This window comes from Orbicella faveolata, unplaced genomic scaffold (assembly GCF_042242905.1).
Source record: "Orbicella faveolata isolate gen_17 unplaced genomic scaffold, um_ofav_v1 contig_25, whole genome shotgun sequence".
Lineage (NCBI taxonomy): Eukaryota > Metazoa > Cnidaria > Anthozoa > Scleractinia > Merulinidae > Orbicella > Orbicella faveolata.
The window spans coordinates 9,085,734-9,108,277 of record NW_028301553.1 but is presented as its reverse complement, the minus strand read 5'-3'; the positions used below and the strand labels follow the sequence as shown (position 1 = coordinate 9,108,277).

Sequence of the window (22,544 nt, the reverse complement as noted above, 5' to 3'; positions counted from 1 at the left end):
CGTTATTAAAAAAGAGAAAATACCGAAACTTTAAAATATACGGAGATGATGAACAACCTCTAGAACGAAGATTTACGAACTGTTTTTTTTTTTCGTTTTACATTGCCAAACTCGCTTCTTTTATTCATTGATGAGATAAGAAATTTGACCTATACAACTGAAATTTCAGGAAACTTTAAATTACGATAAAAATCCGAATTAGGAGACAGTAAAAGATACATGCATGGTAGAAAAAAAATGTTCCTGGCTACCCTCCACAACGCCACCCTAGGCGAGGGAACTTGGTTTTATTTTTTTTCTTAATGTAAAGAGCCAACTGTTTGCACGAGAAATCGCAAAGTTGGCTCTGGGACCTGGGTAACCACGGGTGAAAAGTCACACACTCTGAAGTTTGGCATTTGTGGAACGTGACGGTTGAGATGAATTACGAGCCTTTTGGATGAGCCAAGCTTTTACCACATGAACACTCTGACTTTCTGGCTTTTCCTATTGGGGACAAAGTCTGGGCCAGTCATGCTTGATATATCGGAGCTTCCGCGAACCCTATGAAACTTGACAGATCACTCAACCAATCTATTTTTCATGTGCCTTATTAGACAAGAAAAGCTGATATTTTACTTCATAAGCGCTTCCAAAAGACTTTTGGGGCTTTTTCCCTCTCACCAAGGACAAATTTTCTCCATTTTAATGGGCCCCAGTCCCCTAGTTAGAACATCTCCTTACATTACGTTATAAAAAGTATCTTTGATGACCGCTGATTTTTCTTGTTCAACTCAACAGAACAATATGAAAGTCTTGATTCTCCTGTTAGTGCTGGCTAATGGACGAGGAATGCCTCTCGGAAACAATGGTGCATCATTTCAGGGGAAAGAAGAACAACGGAGTCACGATAATGATCTGTCTGCTAAAAACGAGGCTGATCTTGCTTCCAAGTATTTTCTTAATGAAAAAAAAGCTCCGTTGACCTTTGAGCATCTTTCTGCTGAAAATGAGGCTCCCCTCACTTTCAATCATTTCTCTGATAAAAACGATGCTCCCTTCGCATTCATACGTCTCTTTGTTGAAAACGAGGTTCCACTGGCCCGTCTCTTTGACGAAAACGAGACTCCACTTACATTCAAGCGCCCCTCAGACGAAAACGAGATTCCACTCACTTTCGAGCATCTCTTTGACGAACACGAAGCTTCACACGCGCGTCTCTTTGACGAAAATGAGGCTCCACTCGCCCGTCTCCTCGACCAAAACGAGACTCCACTTACATTCAAGCGCCCCTCAGACGAAAACGAGATTCCACTCACTTTCGAGCATTTCTTTGACGAACACGAAGCTTCACACGCTCGTCTCTTTGACGAAAACGAGGCTCCAGTGTCATTTAAACGTCTCTTTGACGAAAACGAGGTTTCACATGGTTTCAAGCATCTCTTTGACGAAAACGAGGCTCAATTTAGTTTCAAGCCTCTCTTTGACGTAAACGAAGCTCCACTCAAACGCTTTTACTCTGAATTAATTTCAGAAACACTTTACTTAGAAAAATATAGCGAAATTATCATTAATTCCGGAGCTGATTTAAGGGGTAGAACTTTAAATATGCATGACAAACCTGATTTCGCTGTTGATTATCAAGATTCTGATGATGGTGATGATGATGATGATGATGATGATGACAATTACGACAATTATGATAATTAAAACGATGAAAACTGTGATGATTATGATCACGATGTAATTTATGATGATTATTATGCTGAAAACTGGGCTGATAATGATGATGATGACGACGTCGACGTCGATGACGTTACGAATGCAATGTTGATGATTTTATAGTAGTGAAGAAGGCTACAGCAAAATTTATAATGACGACAATTTCTAGATAATCTTTAAGGAAATTAAAGGAATAGATTACAAGAATATTACATATTTCCACGTTGAAGTTTTTAGTCTTAAAGTGATGCACTTTTTGTTGTCAGGCAGCTCTCAGTGAAAAGTACTGTAAGAAAACAAAACGTTACTAAACATGTTAACAAAGACAAAAATTTACCCTGTATATATTTTTTGAATTTCAAGCAGTTTTCCTGTTTGCCTCCTTTACCACTAAAATGAAGGTCTATTGTATGTAGTTGAATTAATTTTTTATGGGACCATTTACTTGACCGTGGCGGTGTCCACCCAAAAAGCTCTTGCTACTATGGTCACCGTTCATACATAAATTTTTGTTTCTTTACAGCTCAATATTTCTTAATATTTTACTATCTTCACTTAATTACCGTGTAAAATGTGTGTTAACTCCCTTTAAACTGTAAATAAAGAATTGAACTGAATTGAATTGAAAGAAAAATCGGTGAGAAAAAAATCGGAGATTACCACTTCTTAAAGAGACTTTTTTAAATTTTTTGGCGGGTTTAAACAACTACCGGTATTTCAAGAAAAAAAAAACCCACCAGGTTTCTAGGCTTACCATAGGCTATCTCCGAGCGAAATATGAAGAATTTTGATTTTTCATCATGTGCGTAGATGCCACATATTTTCAATTTGGCTCGGACTTAGTCGACATTCCCTCTTAAGCTCTCTATTAGGTCGAGGACAGTTTCTTCCCTGTACCTTTCTTTAAAGAAAAGTAGTCACGTCACGTCATGTCATGTCCGATCATATGCATGTCGTGTTGTCTAGTTGTATTTCGCGAGATTAAAAGTGTACCCTCTAAATCGGTCCTTAGTATGCTTAGTTAACTGAGCTAAAATCCGCTGAAATTCACTTATGCCCAGGATTGAACGCAAGTATTGTTTGATTAGTACTTCATATTTGGCAGGGTTATTTGACATTTTCATAATACTTCATATTTGAGAGAATTGTGTGTGTTTTAGTGACTTTTTACTAATGAGGACACTTTGTGATGCTTATAATAAGGAATTTGAATCTCATTAGCCTTCAATCCTGGACATATCTGCTGAAATTGACATGACGATTTCAATGGAGTTAACCGTTAGCTTTAAAACGGGCCAAAAATTTAGCCTCTAGGGGTAGAAATTGGACAATTTCATCCGTTAGCCGTAAAAAAAAAAAAAAAAAAATAGTAACCGTAAAAAGTAAACTTGAGCGTTGAAAGTAAAGTCTTCAGATCTCCTGTCAAGTCTTTTTTTGTCTTGTCTTGTGGCTTGAAAGCTATATTAGTCTATAATTCGTGTAATAATACCTTTTCCTGAAATGGTTTTGAGACCTTAAACATGTATACCATCCTTCTACGCCGTTCAATGCAACCACTAGAAGCTTAATTCATTTGAAGGTTGCGCAAATGGTGAAAATTAATTATATTTACGAAGTGCTTTTAAATGAATGAAATACATGTCTTCGAAATGTAATTATTTTGCACCCAAAAAGACAACGCAACATTCTCCAAAATCAACCCAGTACACATTTGAACATTGCACAAAATTATTTGAGTGTTTTAAAGACGAAAGAGTAATGTGGTTTGGCATGCGTCGCTCTCGAACTTGTTTAACAAAATGGTGCGTCAAATGACGATTTTAACGGAATTTGGCAATTTGCATTTTTCTTTGAAATAAAAGGATATTTTGCCAAAAAAAACTACCCAGTAGCTTTTGTCATGTCCTAGCCTATCTACCACAAAAATATGAACGAAATCGAATTTCGACCTTTGCCGCGAAATTGAGAATTTGTCTGATTTTTACAGGCAGGCTTTCTTAAAAGTAATGTTGTATAAATGTTAGCATGCTCAGTAAGTCATGATGCATGCTCAGTAAATTACACCAATTTTTTTTCTTACTTTTTTTTTTTTATATAGATACATAGATGGTACGAGCCTGGTTGGAGGTCATGTTCAAGGACCTGTGGCAAAGGAATTCAGCTCAACACCCTGAAAGGTACCGTAAAAGTACCCGCTTTTTTAACCCCTAAAAGGTACGACGAGCTCCCCGAGCCTAAAGTTCTTTAGTTAGATGGGAAGATGTAAGGTAACAGAAGAAGAATGCAACACCGACATCAGTTGTCCACGTGAGTAGCTAGGAAATTGTCATCATAATTTAGCCTATAATGGTGATCTAGAAAAAGCGAGAAGGACTCCTCTAATCAAAACCAGAAGGACTGCTTAAGGGATAAGTTTATTGCAAGGTTTTAATTTTTGTACTGATGTTTTTCAGCAAACCTTTAAATTATTAATGAGTTTAAGAAATATGTGCTACATGCCGGCTGGGAGGTCGTAGGAGGTCACGGTTTTTCACTATACGGATTGACCCAGCTAAGCCGGCAAATAACATTTTTTGTTACACATAACACGAGAATTTTATACCATAAAGCTCATTTGTAGAAATCTACACCCTTTATTTTCACGTGTGAAAAATAGCCATACAGCCAATCAGAATGGCGTACAGCTCTTTCACGTGTCGAAGTATAACCAATCAACGATAGCGCAAAGGCCTTTCCGAGCCAATCACAATCGTGCATCGTTTACATTCAAATAGCTTTCCAGATTTGGCGGCTTTTTAGCAGCGCCTCCTCCAAATTTTTCCTGCGAAAGTGGCGAAGGCGGAGGAAAGCTCTAGATTTGTGTCGGTTGGTTGCTCCCTTGACGAGTTTGTACAGCATCAAGAAAACAAGAACACATTAACCAAAACACAGTGAGATGTCTCGTTGCTCAAAAAATTTTTAGTTTCAAGGAACGAGCCGAGAGAGATTGAAAATATTGATGTAAAAGATCTCGACGTGTTAATCGCCAATTTCTACTTCAAGTTCGAAAGAAAGACGGAGAACAATACGAACGCCCAATGAAGTGAGTTTGTTTACGCAACTTTATGGAATGTTAAAGTTACCTTTTCAAATAATAAATGACAGTCACTTCCACGTAATCATAGAATCCATGTTTCATGGTAAAGGCCTGCCTTCCGATATATGTCCTACAGATGGATAGTAACTTTTCTCATCGCTGGGTACAATGCAACCATCCCATATTCCTGTCACGGCGTTTTCACAGACCGATCTATTTTTAGTTTGAATTTACCGCGAATTCAGTCCACCGCGGGAAAACTCAGTGCCCAATCACGCCCAATGACGTCATCATTTCACCGGAAGATTAAAAGGAAAAACAAAATAGCGGAGATATGCAAGGAATCGTCTGATAGTTCTAGTGTAGATTCCTGTGAAGCTGGCTTCCGAGGGAAACACTAACTTTAAACGCTTATAACTTTAAAATTATTGAAACAAAGAACTCCAAATTTAGCGACCTGTACTAAAATTTGTCTGGGAACAATTTGGCATGACATGTCATTGTTGAAAGTAAATTGATGTTCTCGTGCTCACCATGTTTTAGGAAGTCAAAGATCCCCCGGTTCCAGGAAACCAAAAGGCCTGTCTGATTACAACTAAGCTGGGCTCTTTTTTGCCACTCAGTAGTTTACGGTTTAATTTCTCTTAATTCGCGACATTAATTTGCTTTGTTTCTAATCTTTCGCGATTACCGTTAGCAAACTCGTGTCCAGAGTTTTCTCTTTAAGTTTCAGGGAAAAGTATTGGGACTCGAGGTTGCATTGTTAGCGGGACGATGTCAGTCATGCGGATACTCTCCACACGCTCAAAGTCTTCCCCCTGCCGCAAAGAGGACACCTACCCTGCACTGAAAAACTTCTGAACATAAAAAAGTAATCAAAGTCGTGTTAGTTAGAACTAACATGCGCAAAGTTCTGTCAACTGCTCAAGCTGCTGTGCAGGATTGAAGAAAATAAAATTACAAACAATAACTTAATATTTCTCTTTACTAAATGCAGAAAGAGCTCAATGCCTGCTCCATGCCTTCTTTTATAGAATATTAAATTTATTTTCCGCAAGCCCGCATGATACTTCCCTTTTGTCACTGCTCGTACTCCATCTCCTTTAACTGCTTACCAAAAATCTCAAGCCAGTTTCTGCGTGTCCTTTGGTTATAATTACCTTATATCAGCTCTTAACCATTCTACCACTCGAAAGAAGAGCTGTGGTAAACTTTTGGCTACTGGAGATGGCAGCCAGAGAATGTAAAGGAGTTTTAATAGGTCACTTGCAAGTGTATATTGACTTTTTTTTTTTCAGGCAGAAACACTACATCGTTGATAACCGAAATGGAACAAGTTACTCTTTACTTTAACAGTTCCAATCCATAACCTCCCACCGCAAAGTCTAGGCGCTATACTAATGATCTACACAGCTGTTTCGAGAAAAATTCCCTCCACAAAAAGGCGCACATTCTTGCCCCAGAAATCTCTTCCCTTCAGATGTGACCAGAAAGGTGAAACGGTCTACCGCAGCTATTTTGGGCAGTGAAAGTAATTCATTGTTTCTTGATCACAGAGCCTTGAATCTCAGCGCGGTGGAATATGGAATAATGATAGCTCTTTTCTGAGCCTGCTAAGAATTTTTCTATTCAGGTAATCACGAACCATGGCCTTCTATCAAGTAACATTTAACTACCACCACCATAATAACGTATGAGAACCTCCTCTTTGTCGACAGCTGCTCCACATCTAGAACAGAATTTGTACGTTTCCTCAGACTCCTCTGAGGAGTCCAAGCATTTTATAAGAAACACATCCATATATCTCACTACCTCCTCACTACCACAATGGCAGGATTGAGTTAGGCGCATAACGTGTCAGCGGTTGACTAATGATAGGATTTAAGTTTGTATAATAGCACATCAATTCTGCATTGATGATTGTGTTTCAATAATTTTGTGTTGTGTTTCGATAATTTTGTGTTGTGTTTCACAAATACTGACTTGTGTTTCAGTAATTTTGTGTTGTGTATCACAAATATTGACTTGTGTTTCAAAAATATTGTGTTGTGTTTCAAGAATTGTTTGTTGTGTTTGCAGATATGGGCCACCGTACAAACGTTAGTCGTGTAACGGAAAACTACAACTCCCCTCATTTTTCCCCATTCACTCACCCTTTCACGCTTTTTGTACGTATTCGAGTTCCAGCCCCAGTCATCTCTGATAGCAGTGTTCAGCAACATTTCAGTAACCATACATGAAATAAAAATTAAAGCATCTTTAACATGTCACGGGGCCTAACTTAAAACAATTTGACCACCAGGGTCATAAAGTGACCCGAGATAATGTACTTCATAGTTCCGTGACTTCAACGTCCTGTTGACTAAAATAGGACTGGAAACTCGCCTGTTGTTTAACAAAACTCAGGCTAGAACTATAGTGGCCCTCCCGGGAATCTCAGACGGTAAATCGAAGGTAAATTCACATAAGGTTAAACTCGTTTCGGGATCATCATGAAAGATCTTAAAACGAAAATGATATACTAAATAGTAATTCAACATCTTGCTGACCAAAACAGCACAGGAAACTGGCCTCTTGTTTCATTGGTTCTATACAAGTGATTCGGTGAAGTACGAAAGGTGAATACCACTCCTTGACACTCCACAGATGTTTGTCCTTTTGTCCCATACCATGACTTGGGACCCTTGATAAACGACTCTAACTTGTACTGCTTGTTTTCCACCAAACAAACTGGTCGATCAAACAGTACAGAAAAACCATAATAAGAACAAGTCCTGTCTTTTTCTGAAGCGTATGATCCTGATTGTCTCACCTGAGAAGAGCCATCTGTAGTATCTTTAACTTCTGTGGAAACCGTGTAGTTGCCACCTTTAGAACCAAAATACTGAACTCCATGTAGCATGATTGGCTTGTTAACGGAAAAATTAATACAGTCAGGTAGCCCAGTGCACGCCATAAAAACAACTCCGGTTGCTTAAAGACTCCAAATCTTTGACAACGATGGCCATTTAAAGAGCTTTTCCTTGGGGTTTGTCCAAATGGCAAAGAAGAAGTTAAGACGCCATTGTAATGTTTTACCATGTCTCTAACCTCATCCAAACTAAGAATACGACAACTGAGGCAAACTCCTTCTCTACCATCAAAGGAAATCTAATCGCTTTCACAATCTCCTCTCCAATAATTCGTCTTTTCGACTCGCCGTAAGGAGTTATCCCTTGCTTTTTACTTTGTTCTGTGGCCCAGCGATCAACAACTTTAAATAGTTCCACTTCCTTCACGTTCAACCGTTCCCTTTCCACAACTGTCTCGACTAGCGATCCTCAATTGTAACAAATTCATCTGACTTCAAAGCTTCTTCTGTCTGCTCCTCAATCACTTTCCAGCATCGATCTTTCAAATCTTTATCCGTGTTGAACTCCGTGTTGAAAATAAACGTAGTTCTCTCTGCGATAGCTGAACACTTCGTCTGCCAGTTCTCTTCAACAACTGCCATTGTAACTCTCTGGCTTATTCGCAGTATTATTCGATACAACAATTTTTCTAGGGAGTCTGCCAGACCTTTGAAAATACCAAACTTGAGGAATGCAGCTGTGTTTTTAATTTTCCATACATTCGTCTATAATTTCTTTTTTCCGGGCTTGAAACCGTAGTCCCTGTTTCATGCATCTTCAGCGTTACATGATTAGCAGCGGGATCATTTGCGGTCCAAAATGGTTATCATTTCCGGTCCGGGATCATTTGCGGTTCAATTTGGGGATCATTTGCGGTCCGGGATCATTTGCGGTCCTGGGATCATTTGCGGACCCGTACAGTTACCTAGCAACAGAATACTGCGTAATGTAACGCCTTTACGTTTTTCTATTCCAGGGTCACAGTCTTTTTTAATAACAGGTATTCCGTAACTTTCATTGTGACATACATGCAGTAAAGTCGTGACTTTCATTTGTTAGCGTATTTCTTTAATATTATTATTAAATTCACCGAGGTCTGACCTACTTAATACGATGATAACTTCGTTCCAGCGCCATAAAGAAAGAACTTAAAAACTTAAGTTTCAAAGTCTTGCTAACCAAAACAACACAAGAAACTGGCCTTCGTTTTTACTGGTTCTATTGTTGGCACACGGCGAAGAACGGAAGGTAAATAGTACTCCATGAGACTCAACACATCTTTGTCCTTCTAAGGGTACATTCCTTTGGGGTGATCTGGATCAGGATCAGTGATCCAAGATCTGTCTGGAACATGGTACATCAAAAGAACCGATCAATCCACTTTGGTCATCAGTTCCTTCGGCATCAGTTCCTTTGATGTACCATGATCCAGACAGATCTTGGATCACTGATCCTGATCCAGGTCACCCCAAAGGAATGTACCCTAATCCTTTCCATGACGAGGGGCCCGGCATTAATAAGCAACGCTAACTTTTAGTTCTAGTTTTCCAACAAACAAGCTGGCAATAACAAGCAATAATAAGAAAACTCCTTGTCTTTTTCTGCAGCGTACAAGCTCGATTGTTTTACGACAGAACAACCATCTGTGGTATCTTCAACTTCTGCAGAAACCACGTAGCTTGCACCTTTAGAACCAAAATGCTAAACTTCATGTAGTAAAATTGAAGCACCAATCCCTGGAATCCTTGGTGCTTGAATGAATGATAACGAAGATGTTGGGAGATCACTGAAGTGTTTCATCATGTCACCAACCCCTTCCAAAGTAAGAATTTCAGACTCAATTACAACAGAGGCAAGCTCTTTCTCTGGCATCAATGGAAATCTGATGGTTTTCACAATCTCCTCTCAAATTCGTCTTTTCGACTCGCCGTAAGGGGTTATCCCTTTCCTTTTACTTTGTTCTGTTACCCAGCGATCAGCAGCTTTAAACAGATCTAGTTCCTTCACGTTTAATCCTTCCCTCTTCACAACTGTCTCGACTTAGTGATAACTCAACTGTAACAAATTCATCTGACGCCACAGCTTCTTCTGTCTGCCTCTCAATCACTTCTCAGCGTCGATCTTCTCGACCTTTATTCTCATTTTTCTCAGCGTACGGAAGAATGGAAAATAAATTTGATGCTTTCAAACTGCGTCGAAGGTATTCGGTGCCTTTCAGACCGAATGCAGGGACCAAGTACAGCACTTGTATCACATTGGTTCCGCTCAATTTCACTTTGTCGCTGCAGAATAGTGAAACATTTCCAACAGACTCTGGTAGTTACAGTCAGGCAGTTCAATAGAGGTTTTTGTCTCTGCCATTTGACCATAGAACATGGCATAGAACACAAGACTGCTGACTGCAAGCACAAACTTGTGAGCTGGGATCACCTTCTTCAGTTTCACTTTCGCCGGCAGTCGATGCTGAAACAACAAATTTCAGATCGCTTAGTAACTCCGTGTTGAAATAAATGTAGTTCTCTGCGCGATGGCTGAACACTTCGTCTGCCAGTTCTCTTCAACAACTGCGATTGTTTCTCTTTGGTTTGTTTGCAGTATTATTCGAATCAACAATGTTTCGAAGCAGCTCACTTTTGTTTCCGGCTCGAACTCGAAAACGAAACAAGAAAAAAATGCAGTAGTAGGCGAGAGCTGTCTAAGTGTTGGTCTGGGTGACAAATCATTTTAATTTTTCTGTAAAGAAGAACCAACGGACCTTAACATAAACTTTAACCCGAATTAGTGTAACTGACAGTAGCCCATTTCCGAGTGCCTTGAGCCTCTCTATCAAAGTGAGGCCTGGTGTACAACCATTCATATGAAAATGAGTTTAATTTGCATGTGAATGAAATTACATTTTCCTATGAAAGGATGGGCACCGACTTGCTTTGAGAAAGAGGCTAATGGTAATTTAGAAATGGCCTATTGCAATATATAGAGGGTTCAAACAGACAAATCAGTCTTCAGCTTACCGGCTGACAAACTCTACAAGAGTCTTACAGCTTGTGCATCACTTTGCGCAAATTGTCCAATGTATACCACTGTCAAGTAACATTTCCCACACGACCCTGAAGATTACATTGGTACTATTCACGCGTTTTTTCGTCAGCGCGCGCCTCTAATTTCTAGCCACTATATTTATGACCTCTGAAATTGCCCGATGAAAATCATGCGCTCGTAAACTGTCCTGCAAGAGCGAAAGGCGCTTTTGAGCGTTGTTTGTAGCACGTATTAGCAGCTTATCATGAGCAAATCTCACTCAAGTTTACCCAGGTGAACTACATGCACAAACCGACTATCAAAAAAGACAGTTACTACAAAAGGCACGAACGTAAAATTTACAAGGATTGAAGTCAACAAAATAAGTTTTGATTTGACAAGTGCTACAAACGTTTTCCTCGTTTTTCACATGTAAAACTAAGGAGAGGTTCCCGTGATTGATTTTGAACACTATCTAGGCTCAATACAAAACTTCAGTCGCCTACGATATACATGTCGGATATCAGCATGAAAAACGAGGGGGAAGCGAGGGTGAAGTTGTAAGGTCAGCCCAAGACTAAAGAGTTCAAAGAAGAGGCTCAAGGAATGATAAACAGATTTCATGCTCATTACATCGTCAGAGTAGTTTTAAGTAAGGTATGAAAAGGATATGGATTCCATTCCAGTTTACTGAACTTTCAAAATTCTACGTTACTACACAACTGGCAAGATACATAATTGTTTTACATTCAAGTCCACAGTTACATTTGTGACTTATCATTTTTCATACATAATTATTACAACGCAAGCTAGAGCTTGGGGTTTTCGTCCTCCGTGCCGAGTTAAAGCTCAACTGGTAGAGTATTCATTATGTCCCGACTTCTTTATGATATTTTAATTTCATCTCTATAGCGCAAATCCACTACTCTTCACAATTAAATTGAGAAATATTGTTAAACTTTTGCAGGTTAAAACCCCCTAGATTTGAAATGTCTCATAGACAGACCACACAGAACCTCTATTAAAATACAACTACGATTATGGATTTTTTTTTCCTTTTTTTTTTTTTTTTCTTATGTGAGCTTACTGGATGCTGTCCTACACATCTTTAATGGCAGTATTCAGCGCACTTTCAGTCAAACAATGTTTACATGCAATAGTAATTAATGAAAGCAGGAGCCATAATCGGGGACGGAGACCGCAAGTCTCGGGATTCGCGCGCACCTATGATATGGGACAATTTTTCTATTTTTAGAACAAATTGCGCCATCCTGACGTCATATATCCGCGCGGATTCACGCACATGTCAGGGGCTCTCGCGTGGACGTTGTCACGTTGCGTGATCAAATGGTGAGAGTTGAGAGATTCTCTTGCGTATTTTTCACAGCGATGGCAGGGAATACGAACCAGGGCGCTTATATGTAGTTTTATGCTCTGAGCTAACTGAAAAGGTGGGTTTTTCAGGGTCGAAAACAAGACTTCAATCTCGCGCTGGGAATGAATAATAAGATCTGCTCACGCTAGTTGTAAGCTTACGCGTATGCTTAAGAATATAGCAAGAAAACTCTCTACTCTGGTATCGAGTTAATTTGTGAGTTTCTCAGACAATGTTTAATCATAACCAAAACCTGTTTTGATGGTTTCTTATTGTCTCTGCTTGTTTGGTGAGTTTGCAAAAGTTTTTGAAAGGAAAGTCTGACGTGTACAATTAGCTCATTTGCATAGTGCATGCAGCTCGTGCACTTTCAAGTCCGAGTCGGTGTTTTCAATTGTCAACAAATCTTCACAAAGATTTCTTTCGTTATCTTTTGTGCTGAGATGCCGCAACAAATTTCACGAATGCAAAAAAGGCTACTAACATCATGTGTGTTTCGTCAACATAAGCATAGTGAAGTTTTACACTGCGAAAATGAAAATAGACAAGGAGTTTTGATAACTCGATCATCTAAATCGAAATCGTTATTCCAAGTTGATTAAAGAAAGCGTCATCGTAACTTTGCTGATTGTTTCTGCTTTATTCACATATTTTCAGCTTAGCTTTTAATATGTCCTCAAACATTTATCAATCTTAAACATATTTAAAAACTATAGAGCTATTGTTTGAGTTCGATGTACGCTTGCACACGAAAGTACGGCGGAAGTACAATTTGTCATGTTTACTGACTGTACAAAACACGCATCGGCGGGCGCTCTCACTCATCGACAACAGAGAATTTACTGGATTTTTACACGAATAAAACTGAGCAGTATCTACGGACGTAAAGTTATTAAGCCTTGATCAAACATCAAGCGTTGCTTACAATTCGAGCGAAACTTAAACTAGCAATTATTTTGTTTTACTTTTTGGTCGCGATAGACTGACAAATTCCTCGCAAGCGTGTGGCAAGAGGAGCTAGGAAACTATGAAGTCCTGAAGCTCTGCTATATCTAAATATATCCAGCTAGTTTTTTGCTGTGTAATGGAAAAGCTGTTAATCTTCAACATATGTGAAATTTAAAGTGGAGTAATGTACAGCTCATGTAAAAGAAGCATCAGTCGGAACGCAACTTGGTCAGCGATATATATAAGCTTACAGCGGAACATACCTAAGTTCGACACTGTCTTACTTCACTCAAACTGGAGCAGCTTACGACGAAAATACTTAAGCAAAATTCCAACAGACGTAAACGCGTTAAGTTGTGGGGCAAAAACATGAAACATTTCGGGAATTTCGGACGCCATTTCCCCCGCGCGACATCCGCAAAAATCCTCGCAGCATGTACGCGCGTGTGCCGCAGGTGATGGCGCAATTTGTTCTAAAAATAGAATTATTGTCCCATATCATGGGGACAACCCCAATACTTGAAATGGCGCGCGCTTACGGTCTCCGTCCCCGATTATGGCTCCTGATGAAAGCGGAAAAGTAATCAACTTGACCAGGGTCATGCAAAAAGACACTACAAAGGGAAAAAAATTCGAAATAGTAATTCACCATGTAATTAACCAAAATAGCTAACATAAACTGGCTTCAGTCTATCATAGAGATAAAGTTCATAGCGTTTCAAAGGCAAGCAAGAAACCATAAACGCACTGAATTTTTATACACAAAAAAGTTTTTTTTCTCTATCCTGGTAGAGTGACGGAAAACTACGACTTCCCATAATACCTTTCGGCAGGGTCACATAAAATTTCGCACATTTGTATTCTAGTTCAGATCCCAGTCGTCTTTAATACCATTATTCACTAACTTTTCAACGTAGAATGTAGTAATGATTAGAAAATTGTGAAGTAATTAATGAATAATTAATGAATAATTAATGCCCCTTAACAACTCATGGAAGTTTATTGAACTTAAAAGAAGCCTCGTTCCAAGGTCATAAAATAAGACCTTGAAAAAATATAGTACTAAATAGTATTTCAACGTCTAGCAGACCAAAACAGCACAGGAAACTGACCACGTGTTTCATGGGTTATAGGAAGGCTATTTGGTGAAGCACGGAAAGTGAATATCACTCCTTCAGACTCAACAGATGTTTGTCCTTTTGTTCCATACCATGACGTGGGACCCTCGATAAATGACTGTAACTTGTACTCCTTGTTTTCCTCCAAACAAACTGGTCGATCGAACAGTACAGAAAAACCATAATAAGAACAAGTTTTGTCTTTTTCTGAAGTGTGTGATCCTGATTGTTTTACCAGAGAAGAGCCATCTGTGGTATCTTTAACTTCTGTGGAAACCGTGTAGCTTCCACCTTTAGAACCAAAATGCTGAACTCCATGTAGCATGACTGGCTTGTTAACGGAAAAATTAATACAGTCAGGCAACCCAGCGTATCCCCGACCCTTATCAAGGTCTCGGAATCGTTGACATCTATGAACAGTTAAATAATCCTTCCTTGGGGCTTGTAGAAATGGCAAAGAAGATGTTGCAACACCATTGCAGTATTTCACCAAGTCACCAACCTCTTTCACAGTAAGAAGCTCAGAGTCGATAACAACTGAGGCAAACTCCTGCTGTGACATCAATGGAAATCTGATCGCTTTCACAATCTTCTCTCCAAGAATTCGTCTTTTCGACTCACCGTTAGGAGGTATCCCTTGCCTTTTGCATTCTTTTGTGGCCCAGCGATCAACAGCTTTAAACAGTTCCACTTCCTTCACGTTCAATCCTTCCCTTTCCACAACTGTCTCGACTAGCGATCGCTGAACTGTATCAAATTCATCTGAGTTCAAAGCTTCTTCCGTCTGCTCCTCAATCACTTTCCAGCATCGATCTTCCAAAGCTTTTACCTCAAATTTCTGAGCCTGCGGTAGAATACAATACACATTTGATGCTTTCAAATTGCGCCGAAGATATTCGGCACATTTCTCAGCCAGTGAAGGCACCATGTATTTGTTTGCTAAGTAAAGCACTTGCATCACATTACTTCCGCTCAAATTCACTTCGTCGCTGTACAAATAGCGAAACATCTCCAACAGACTCTCGTAGTCACAGTCAGGCAGTTCAAAAGAGTTTTTGGTCTCTGCCATTTGACCATAGAACATGGCATAGAACACAGGACTGCTGATTGCAAGCACAAACTTGTGAGCTGGGATCACCTTCTTGCTTTCACTTTCGCCAGTCGGTGCTGGAACAACAAATTTCACATCGCTCAGTAACTCCGTGTTGAAAATAAACGTAGTTCTCTGTGCGATAGCTGAACACTTCGTCTGCCAGCTCTCTTCGACAACTGCCATTGTAACTCTCTGGCTTATTCGCAGTATTACTCGATACAACAATTTTTCTAGAGAGCTCTGTTCCGCTTTGGAGACTCGAAAGCAAAACAAGGGAAATATTTACTTGTGACACTGCTGAATTAATTAAGTTGAATTAAGTTGCCTCTGACTGCGGGCTCTTGAAATGTCACATAATTGCAAGTGCGTGACGTCTGAGTCTGAGTCAGGGCGAAAGCCCTGCCAGGCCTTTGAAAATACCAAGCTTGAGGAATGCAGCTGTGCTAGAAAGCATCCTGTTTTTAATTTTCCATACATTCGTCTACACTTCTTTTTACCGGGCTTGAAACCGTAGTCCCTGTTTCATGCATCTTCAGTGTTACATGATTAGCAGCGGACGTTAAACAACCCACACACTTATCGCAAAGAGCAGAGCACGTAGTTCTCGATGTTGTGGTGTGGCCTTGTCTCCCGGGTTTGTTTTCACATAGGGTTAACCCCATTGCGCCTTCCCCCTTGGACAATTCTAAGAAAAATTATACTGACTATTTCTGTGTTAATCGAGCGATTCATTTTTGCACCAAACCCGATTAGTTACGTACCTCAGGTAAGATACATATGAACAACTTTCGGGCAATCTCCTGTATTCATAGGCCATTGTTGCTTTGCAATCCAGAGACTTAATTTTATATTTCAGGAGGGATGTTTAAATTCAAGGAAAACTAATCTTCACCGGCACAGTGTTAGGAAAAACCATTTAGCGGTAGAGGACATACCACACGACCATCCCTTTGAGACACGAGCTATTGAATCTGGACTACAGCGAGGCGTTTTCTTAGTAATCGGTCAGGACACTTCCATCAAGATTAAAAATAGACTACAATCATGGGTATAAGTCAGTGGGTCCATTTTACAGGCTGTAAATAATGATTTACCCCTCACACTCTTTCTCGCAATACCTCCGCCACATTTTCAAATGATTTGCCGGCTCTAATCTTACAGTACAAGGTCAATGTTGCAGAAAATAATCGATCTCATTTTAACAACGGCCTGCATTATTGTAGACCAATGAAATGACCCCATTTTCTCTATTATTTGCCATTAAAAGTTCAATATATCAAAATTGGCCTACTACTGAAAATTTCGAAATCGGGCGCAAACGAGGCGAAGTTATTGCTACTTTACGCATTGCGTTTTCATTCATGTTGCGCTTTTAACCAAAAGGTCCAAGTATCGGCATCTCAGCCTAGTGTTTTTTATGTTACTCGGTTACAATGTTACCTAGCAACAGAATACTTTGTGGTGTAACGCCTTTACGTTTTTCTATTCCAGGGTCACAGTCTTTTTTAGTAGCAGGTATTCTGTAACCTTTCATTGTGACGTACATGCAGTAAAGTCGTGACTTTCATTTGTTAGCGTATTTCTTTAATATTATTATTAAATTCACCGAGGTCTGACCTACTTAAAACTATGATAACTTTGTTCCAGCGCCATAAAGAAAGAACTTAAAAACGTAAGTTTCAAAGTCTTGCTAACCAAAACAACACAAGAAACTGGCCTTCGTTTTTACTGGTTCTATTGTTGGCACACGGCGAAGAACGGAAGGTAAATAGTACTCCATGAGACTCAACACATCTTTGTCCTTCTAAGAGTACACATTCCTTTGGGGTGATCTGGATCAGGATCAGCGATCCAAGGTCTGTCTGGAACATGGTACATCAAAAGAACCGATCAATCCACTTTGGTCATCAGTTCCTTTGGCATCAGTTCCTTTGATGTACCATGATCCAGACAGATCTTGGATCACTGATCCTGATCCAGGTCACCCCAAAGGAATGTACCCTAATCCTTTCCATGACGTGGGGCCCGGTATTAATAAGCAACGCTAACTTTTAGTTCTTGTTTTCCAAAAAACAAGCTGGTTGATCAAACAGCACAGAAAAGCAATAATAAGAAAACTCCTTGTCTTTTTCTGCAGCGTACAAGCCCGATTGTTTTACGACAGACCAACCATCTTTGGTATCTTCAACTTCTACAGAAACCACGTAGCTTGCACCTTTAGAACCAAAATGCTGAACTCCATGTAGTGAAATTGAAGCATCCATCCCTGGAATCCTTGGTGCTTGAATGAATGATAACGAAGATGTTGGGAGATCACTGAAGTATTTCATCATGTCACCAACCCCTTCCAAAGTAAGAATTTCAGACTCAATTACAACAGAGGCAAGCTCTTTCTCTGGCATCAATGGAAATCTGATGGCTGTCATAATCTCCTCTCAAATTCGTCTTTTCGACTCGCCGTAAGGGGTTATCCCTTGCCTTTTACTTTGCTCTGTTGCCCAGCGATCAGCAGCTTTAAACAGATCTAGTTCCTTCACGTTTAATCCTTCTCTATTCACAACTGTCTCAACTTAGTGATAACTCAACTGTAACAAATTCATCTGACGCCACAGCTTCTTCTGTCTGCCTCTCAATCACTTCTCAGCGTCAATCTTCTGAACCTTTATTCTCATTTTTCTCAGCGTACGGCAGAATGCAAACACATCTGATGCTTTCAAACTGCGTCGAAGATATTCGATACCTTTCAGACCGAGTGCAGGGACCAAGTACAGGACTTGTATCACATTAATTCCGCTCAGTTTCACTTTGCCGCTGTACAAATAGTGAAACATCTCCAACAGACTCTGGTAGTTACAGTCAGGCAGTTCAATAGAGGTTTTTGTCTCTGCCATTTGACCATAGAACATGGCATAGAACACAGGACTGCTGATTGCAAGCACAAACTTGTGGGCTGGGATCACCTTCTTCAGTTTCACTTTCGCCAGTCGATGCTGGAACAACAAATTTCACATCGCTCAGTAACTCCGTGTTGAAATAAACGTAGTTCTCTGTGCGATAGCTGAACACTTCGTCTACCAGTTGTCTTCAACAACTGCGATTGTTTCTCTTTGGTTTGTTTGCAGTATTATTCGAATCAACAATGTTTCGAGGCAGCTCACTTTTGTTTCCGGCTCGAGCTCGAAAACGAAACAAGTAAAAAAAATGCAGTGGTAGGCGTCGAACTGCCTGAGTGTTGGTTTGAGTGACACAAATCATTTCAATCTTTCTGTAAAAAAACCAACGGACCTTAGCATAAACTTTAACCCGACTTAGTGTAACTGACAGTAGCCCATTTCCGAGTGCCTTGAGCCTCTCTATCAAAGTGAGACCTGGTGTACAACCATTCATATGAAAATGAGTTTAATTTGCATGTGAATGAAATTACATTTTCCTATGAAAGGATGGGCACCGACTTGCTTTGAGAAAGAGGCTAATGGTAATTTAGAAATGGCCTATTGCAATATATAGAGGGTTCAAACAGACAAATCAGTCTTCAGCTTACCGGCTGACAAACTCTACAAGAGTCGTACAGCTTTGCATCACTTTGCGAAAATTGTCCAATGTATACCACTCTAAAGTAACATTTCCCACGCGACCCTGAAGATTACATTGGTACTATTCACGCGTCTTTTCGTCAGCGCGCGCCTCTAATTTCTAGCCACTATATTTATGACTTCTGAAAATGCCCGATGAAAATCATGCGCTCGTAAACTGTCCTGCAAGAGCGAAAGGCGCTTTTGAGCGTTGTTTGTAGCACGTATTAGCAGCTTATCATGAGCAAATCTCACTCAAATTTACCCACAATCCCAGACAAAAGACTTGGGACACGAAGCGAGTTCTCCCCTCCCCCCACTTTCAATGTTGATAATCTGCTGATTTTTCCCTTTTTTGTTGGAGAAAACGCGATATTTTCCAACATTGATTAGGGGGGAAGGGTGGTACGTGATACAGCGCAAGTGTCCCAACTACTTTTGGCCGGGATTGCAGGTGGACTAAATGCACAAACCGACTATCAAAAAAGACAGTTACTACAAAAGGCACGAACGTAAAATTTACAAGGATTGAAGTCAACAAAATAAGTTTTGATTTGACAAGTGCTACAAACGTTTTCCTCGTTTTTCACATGTAAAACTAAGGAGAGATTCCCGTGATTAATTTTGAACACTACCTAGGTTTAATACAAAATTTCAGTCGCCTACGATATACATGTCGGATATCAGCATGAAAAACGAGGGGGAAGCGAGGGTGAAGTTGTAAGGTCAGCCCAAGACTAAAGAGTTCAAAGAAGAGGCTCAAGGAATGATAAACAGATTTCATGCTCATTACATCGTCAGAGTAATTTTAAGTAAGGTATGAAAAGGATATGGATTCCATTCCAGTTTACTGAACTTTCAAAATTCTACGTTACTACACAACTGGCAAGATACATAATTGTTTTACATTCAAGTCCACAGTTACATTTGTGACTTATCATTTTTCATACATAATTATTGCAACGCAAGCTAGAGCTTGGGGTTTTCGTCCTCCGTGCCGAGTTAAAGCTCAACTGGTAGAGTATTCATTATGCCCCGACTTCTTTATGATATTTTAATTTCATCTCTATAGCGCAAATCCACTACTCTTCACAATTAAAATGAGAAAAATTGTTTTTAATATTTTGCAGATTAAAACCCCCTAGATTATTTGAAATGTCTCGTAGACAGACCACACAGAACCTCTCTTGCAATACAACTACGATTATAGACTTTTTTTTTAATGTGAGCTTACTGGATGCTGTCCTACACATCTTTAATGGTAGTATTCAGCGCACTTTCAGTGGAACACTGTTACATGCAATAGTAATTAATGGAAGCTGAAAAGTAATCAACTTGACCAGGGTCATGCAAAAAGATACTACAAAGGGAAAAAAATCCAAATAGTAATTCACCATGTAATTAACCAAAATAGCATACATAAACTGGCCTCAGTCTATCACAGTGATTAAAGTTCACAGCGTTTCAACGGCAAGCAAGAAACCATAGACGCACTGAATTTCTATACACAAAAAAGTTTTTTTCTCTGTCCTGGTATGAGTGACGGAAAACTACGACTTCCCATAATACCTTTCGGCAGGGTCACATAAAATTTCGCACATTTGTATTCTAGTTCAGATTCCAGTCGTCTTTAATACCATTATTCACTAACTTTTCAACGTAGTAATGATTAGAAAATTGTGAAGTAATTAATGAATAATTAATGACCCTTAACAACTCATGGAAGTTTATTGAACTTAAAAGAAGCCTCGTTCCAAGGTCATAAAATAAGACCTTGAAAAAATATAGTACTAAATAGTATTTCAACGTCTAGCAGACCAAAACAGCACAGGAAACTGAACACATTTTTCACCGGTTAAAGAATTGCTATTCGGTGAAGCACAGAAAGTGAATATCACTCCTTCAGACTCAACAGATGTTGGTCCTTTTGTTCCATACCATGACGTGGGACCCTTGATAAATGACTCTAACTTGTACTTCTTGTTTTCCACCAAACAAACTGGTCGATCGAACAGTACAGAAAAACCATAATAAGAACAAGTTTTGTCTTTTTCTGAAGCGTATGATCCTGATTGTTTTACCAGAGAAGAGCCATCTGTGGTGTCTTCAACTTCGGTGGAAACCGTGTAGCTTCCACCTTTAGAACCAAAATACTGAACTCCATGTAGCATGATTGGCTTGTTTACGGAAAAATTAATACAGTCAGGCAACCCAACGTATCCCCAATCCTTATCAAAGTCTCGGAATCGTTGACATCTATGAACAGTTAAATAATCCTTCCTTGGGGCTTGTAGAAATGGCAAAGAAGATGTTGCAACACCATTGTAGTGTTTCACCAAGTCACCAACCTCTTTCACAGTAAGAAGCTCAGAGTCGATAACAACTGAGGCAAACTCCTGCTGTGACATCAATGGAAATCTGATCGCTTTTACGGTCCCCTCTCCAAGTATTCGTCTTTTCGACTCGCCATCAGGAGTTATCCCTTGCCTTTTACTTTGTTCTGTGGCCCAGCGATCAACAGCTTTAAACAGTTCCACTTCCTTCACGTTCAACACATCTCTCTTCACAACTGTCTCGACAAGTGATCGCTCAACTGTAACAACTTCATCTGACGTCACAGCTTCTTCTGTCTGCTTCTCAATCACTTTCTAGCATCTATCTTCCAAATCTTTATCCTCAAATTCCTCAGTGTATGGTAGAATGCAAAACACATTTGATGCTTTCAAATTACGTCGAAGATATTGCGCATATTTCTCAGCGAGTGAAAGCACCATATACTCAGTTGGTTGCTAAGTACACGTTACTTCCACTCAAATTCACTTTGTCCCTGTCAAATGGCGAATCATCTCCAACAGATCAGAATCTCGTACTTACAGTCAGGGATCTCAAAAAGAGCTAATAAATTTGAAGGACAATAGGTGTATCGAATCGATTTACCATCGTAAAGATAACTGAGTGTTGACAAACTCTACAAAAGTCCAACCTCGTTCCCAGGACTGTTTTCTTAGACATTGGGTGGGGCGGGAAAAGGCCCTGACATACACTGGTCATGTGATCATCAAACACACGAAAATTCTGGGTGTAATTAACTACGAAATGACGAATAAGTGAAATAATTTTAGGTAATCACTTCAGTCACCTTGGATTAGCTCTAAACCGATGCAACTTTTCTTCCTTTTGTCTCAAGCCGCTACAGCTAAATTGCTTCAAGTATTTACTGAAAAGAGAAAATGTTTTTGCCGTTTTGCCCAATGGTTTCATTTCGTGGTTACACGTTTATTTCTGGCCGGCGTTGTGCCTGTACAATGCTAAACAGTAACATATACAACACGCACGTTATTCAACAGACTCGCATCTAAGGAGTCCGGAAGCAGCTACATTTGAATTATGTGGTACGAGAGACATAACCTAAACATCGAGCTCGAGAGACAAATGGTTGATCCGACTGACGCAAGAAACACACGTAGGTCTCTAGACAAACGCATAGCTTTCTCGAAAAGAAGCTACTGTATGCGCTGCACTCTTATTATATGGTTAGCTCCACCATCGGGCAAGAGGAGCCAAATCTTGCCCTATGATTGGCTACCCGAGCGGGCAAGATGGTGCTATCTTGCCCGCTTAGGACTACCTGCTGTGTACCGCAAAATAAATTTCCCTGACAGCCATGTAATAAATCCTTTATTGTCCAAGCTTGTTCGGTAAATAACCCATGAATAAATTTGCACAGAATGTCCTAAATGATCAGGGAATAC

The 22,544-nt window shown here is 39.7% G+C and overlaps 1 protein-coding gene and 2 pseudogenes across 1 annotated transcript; all 3 read right to left on the bottom strand.

Annotated features, from left to right (window-relative positions):
• Positions 1-4,907: 4,907 nt before the first annotated feature.
• Positions 4,908-11,201, bottom strand: LOC149108842 (BTB/POZ domain-containing protein 6-like; annotated as a pseudogene).
• A 2,771-nt stretch (positions 11,202-13,972) lies between these two features.
• LOC149108841 (BTB/POZ domain-containing protein 6-B-like) lies at positions 13,973-15,483 on the bottom strand. Its single transcript, XM_089294148.1, has one exon. The coding sequence runs from the start codon at positions 15,401-15,403 to the stop codon at positions 14,084-14,086; it is 1,320 nt and encodes a 439-aa protein (XP_089150274.1). The 5' UTR covers positions 15,404-15,483; the 3' UTR covers positions 13,973-14,083.
• Positions 15,484-19,623: 4,140 nt separating this feature from the next.
• LOC149108840 (BTB/POZ domain-containing protein 6-B-like) lies at positions 19,624-22,277 on the bottom strand (annotated as a pseudogene).
• Positions 22,278-22,544: the final 267 nt, after the last annotated feature.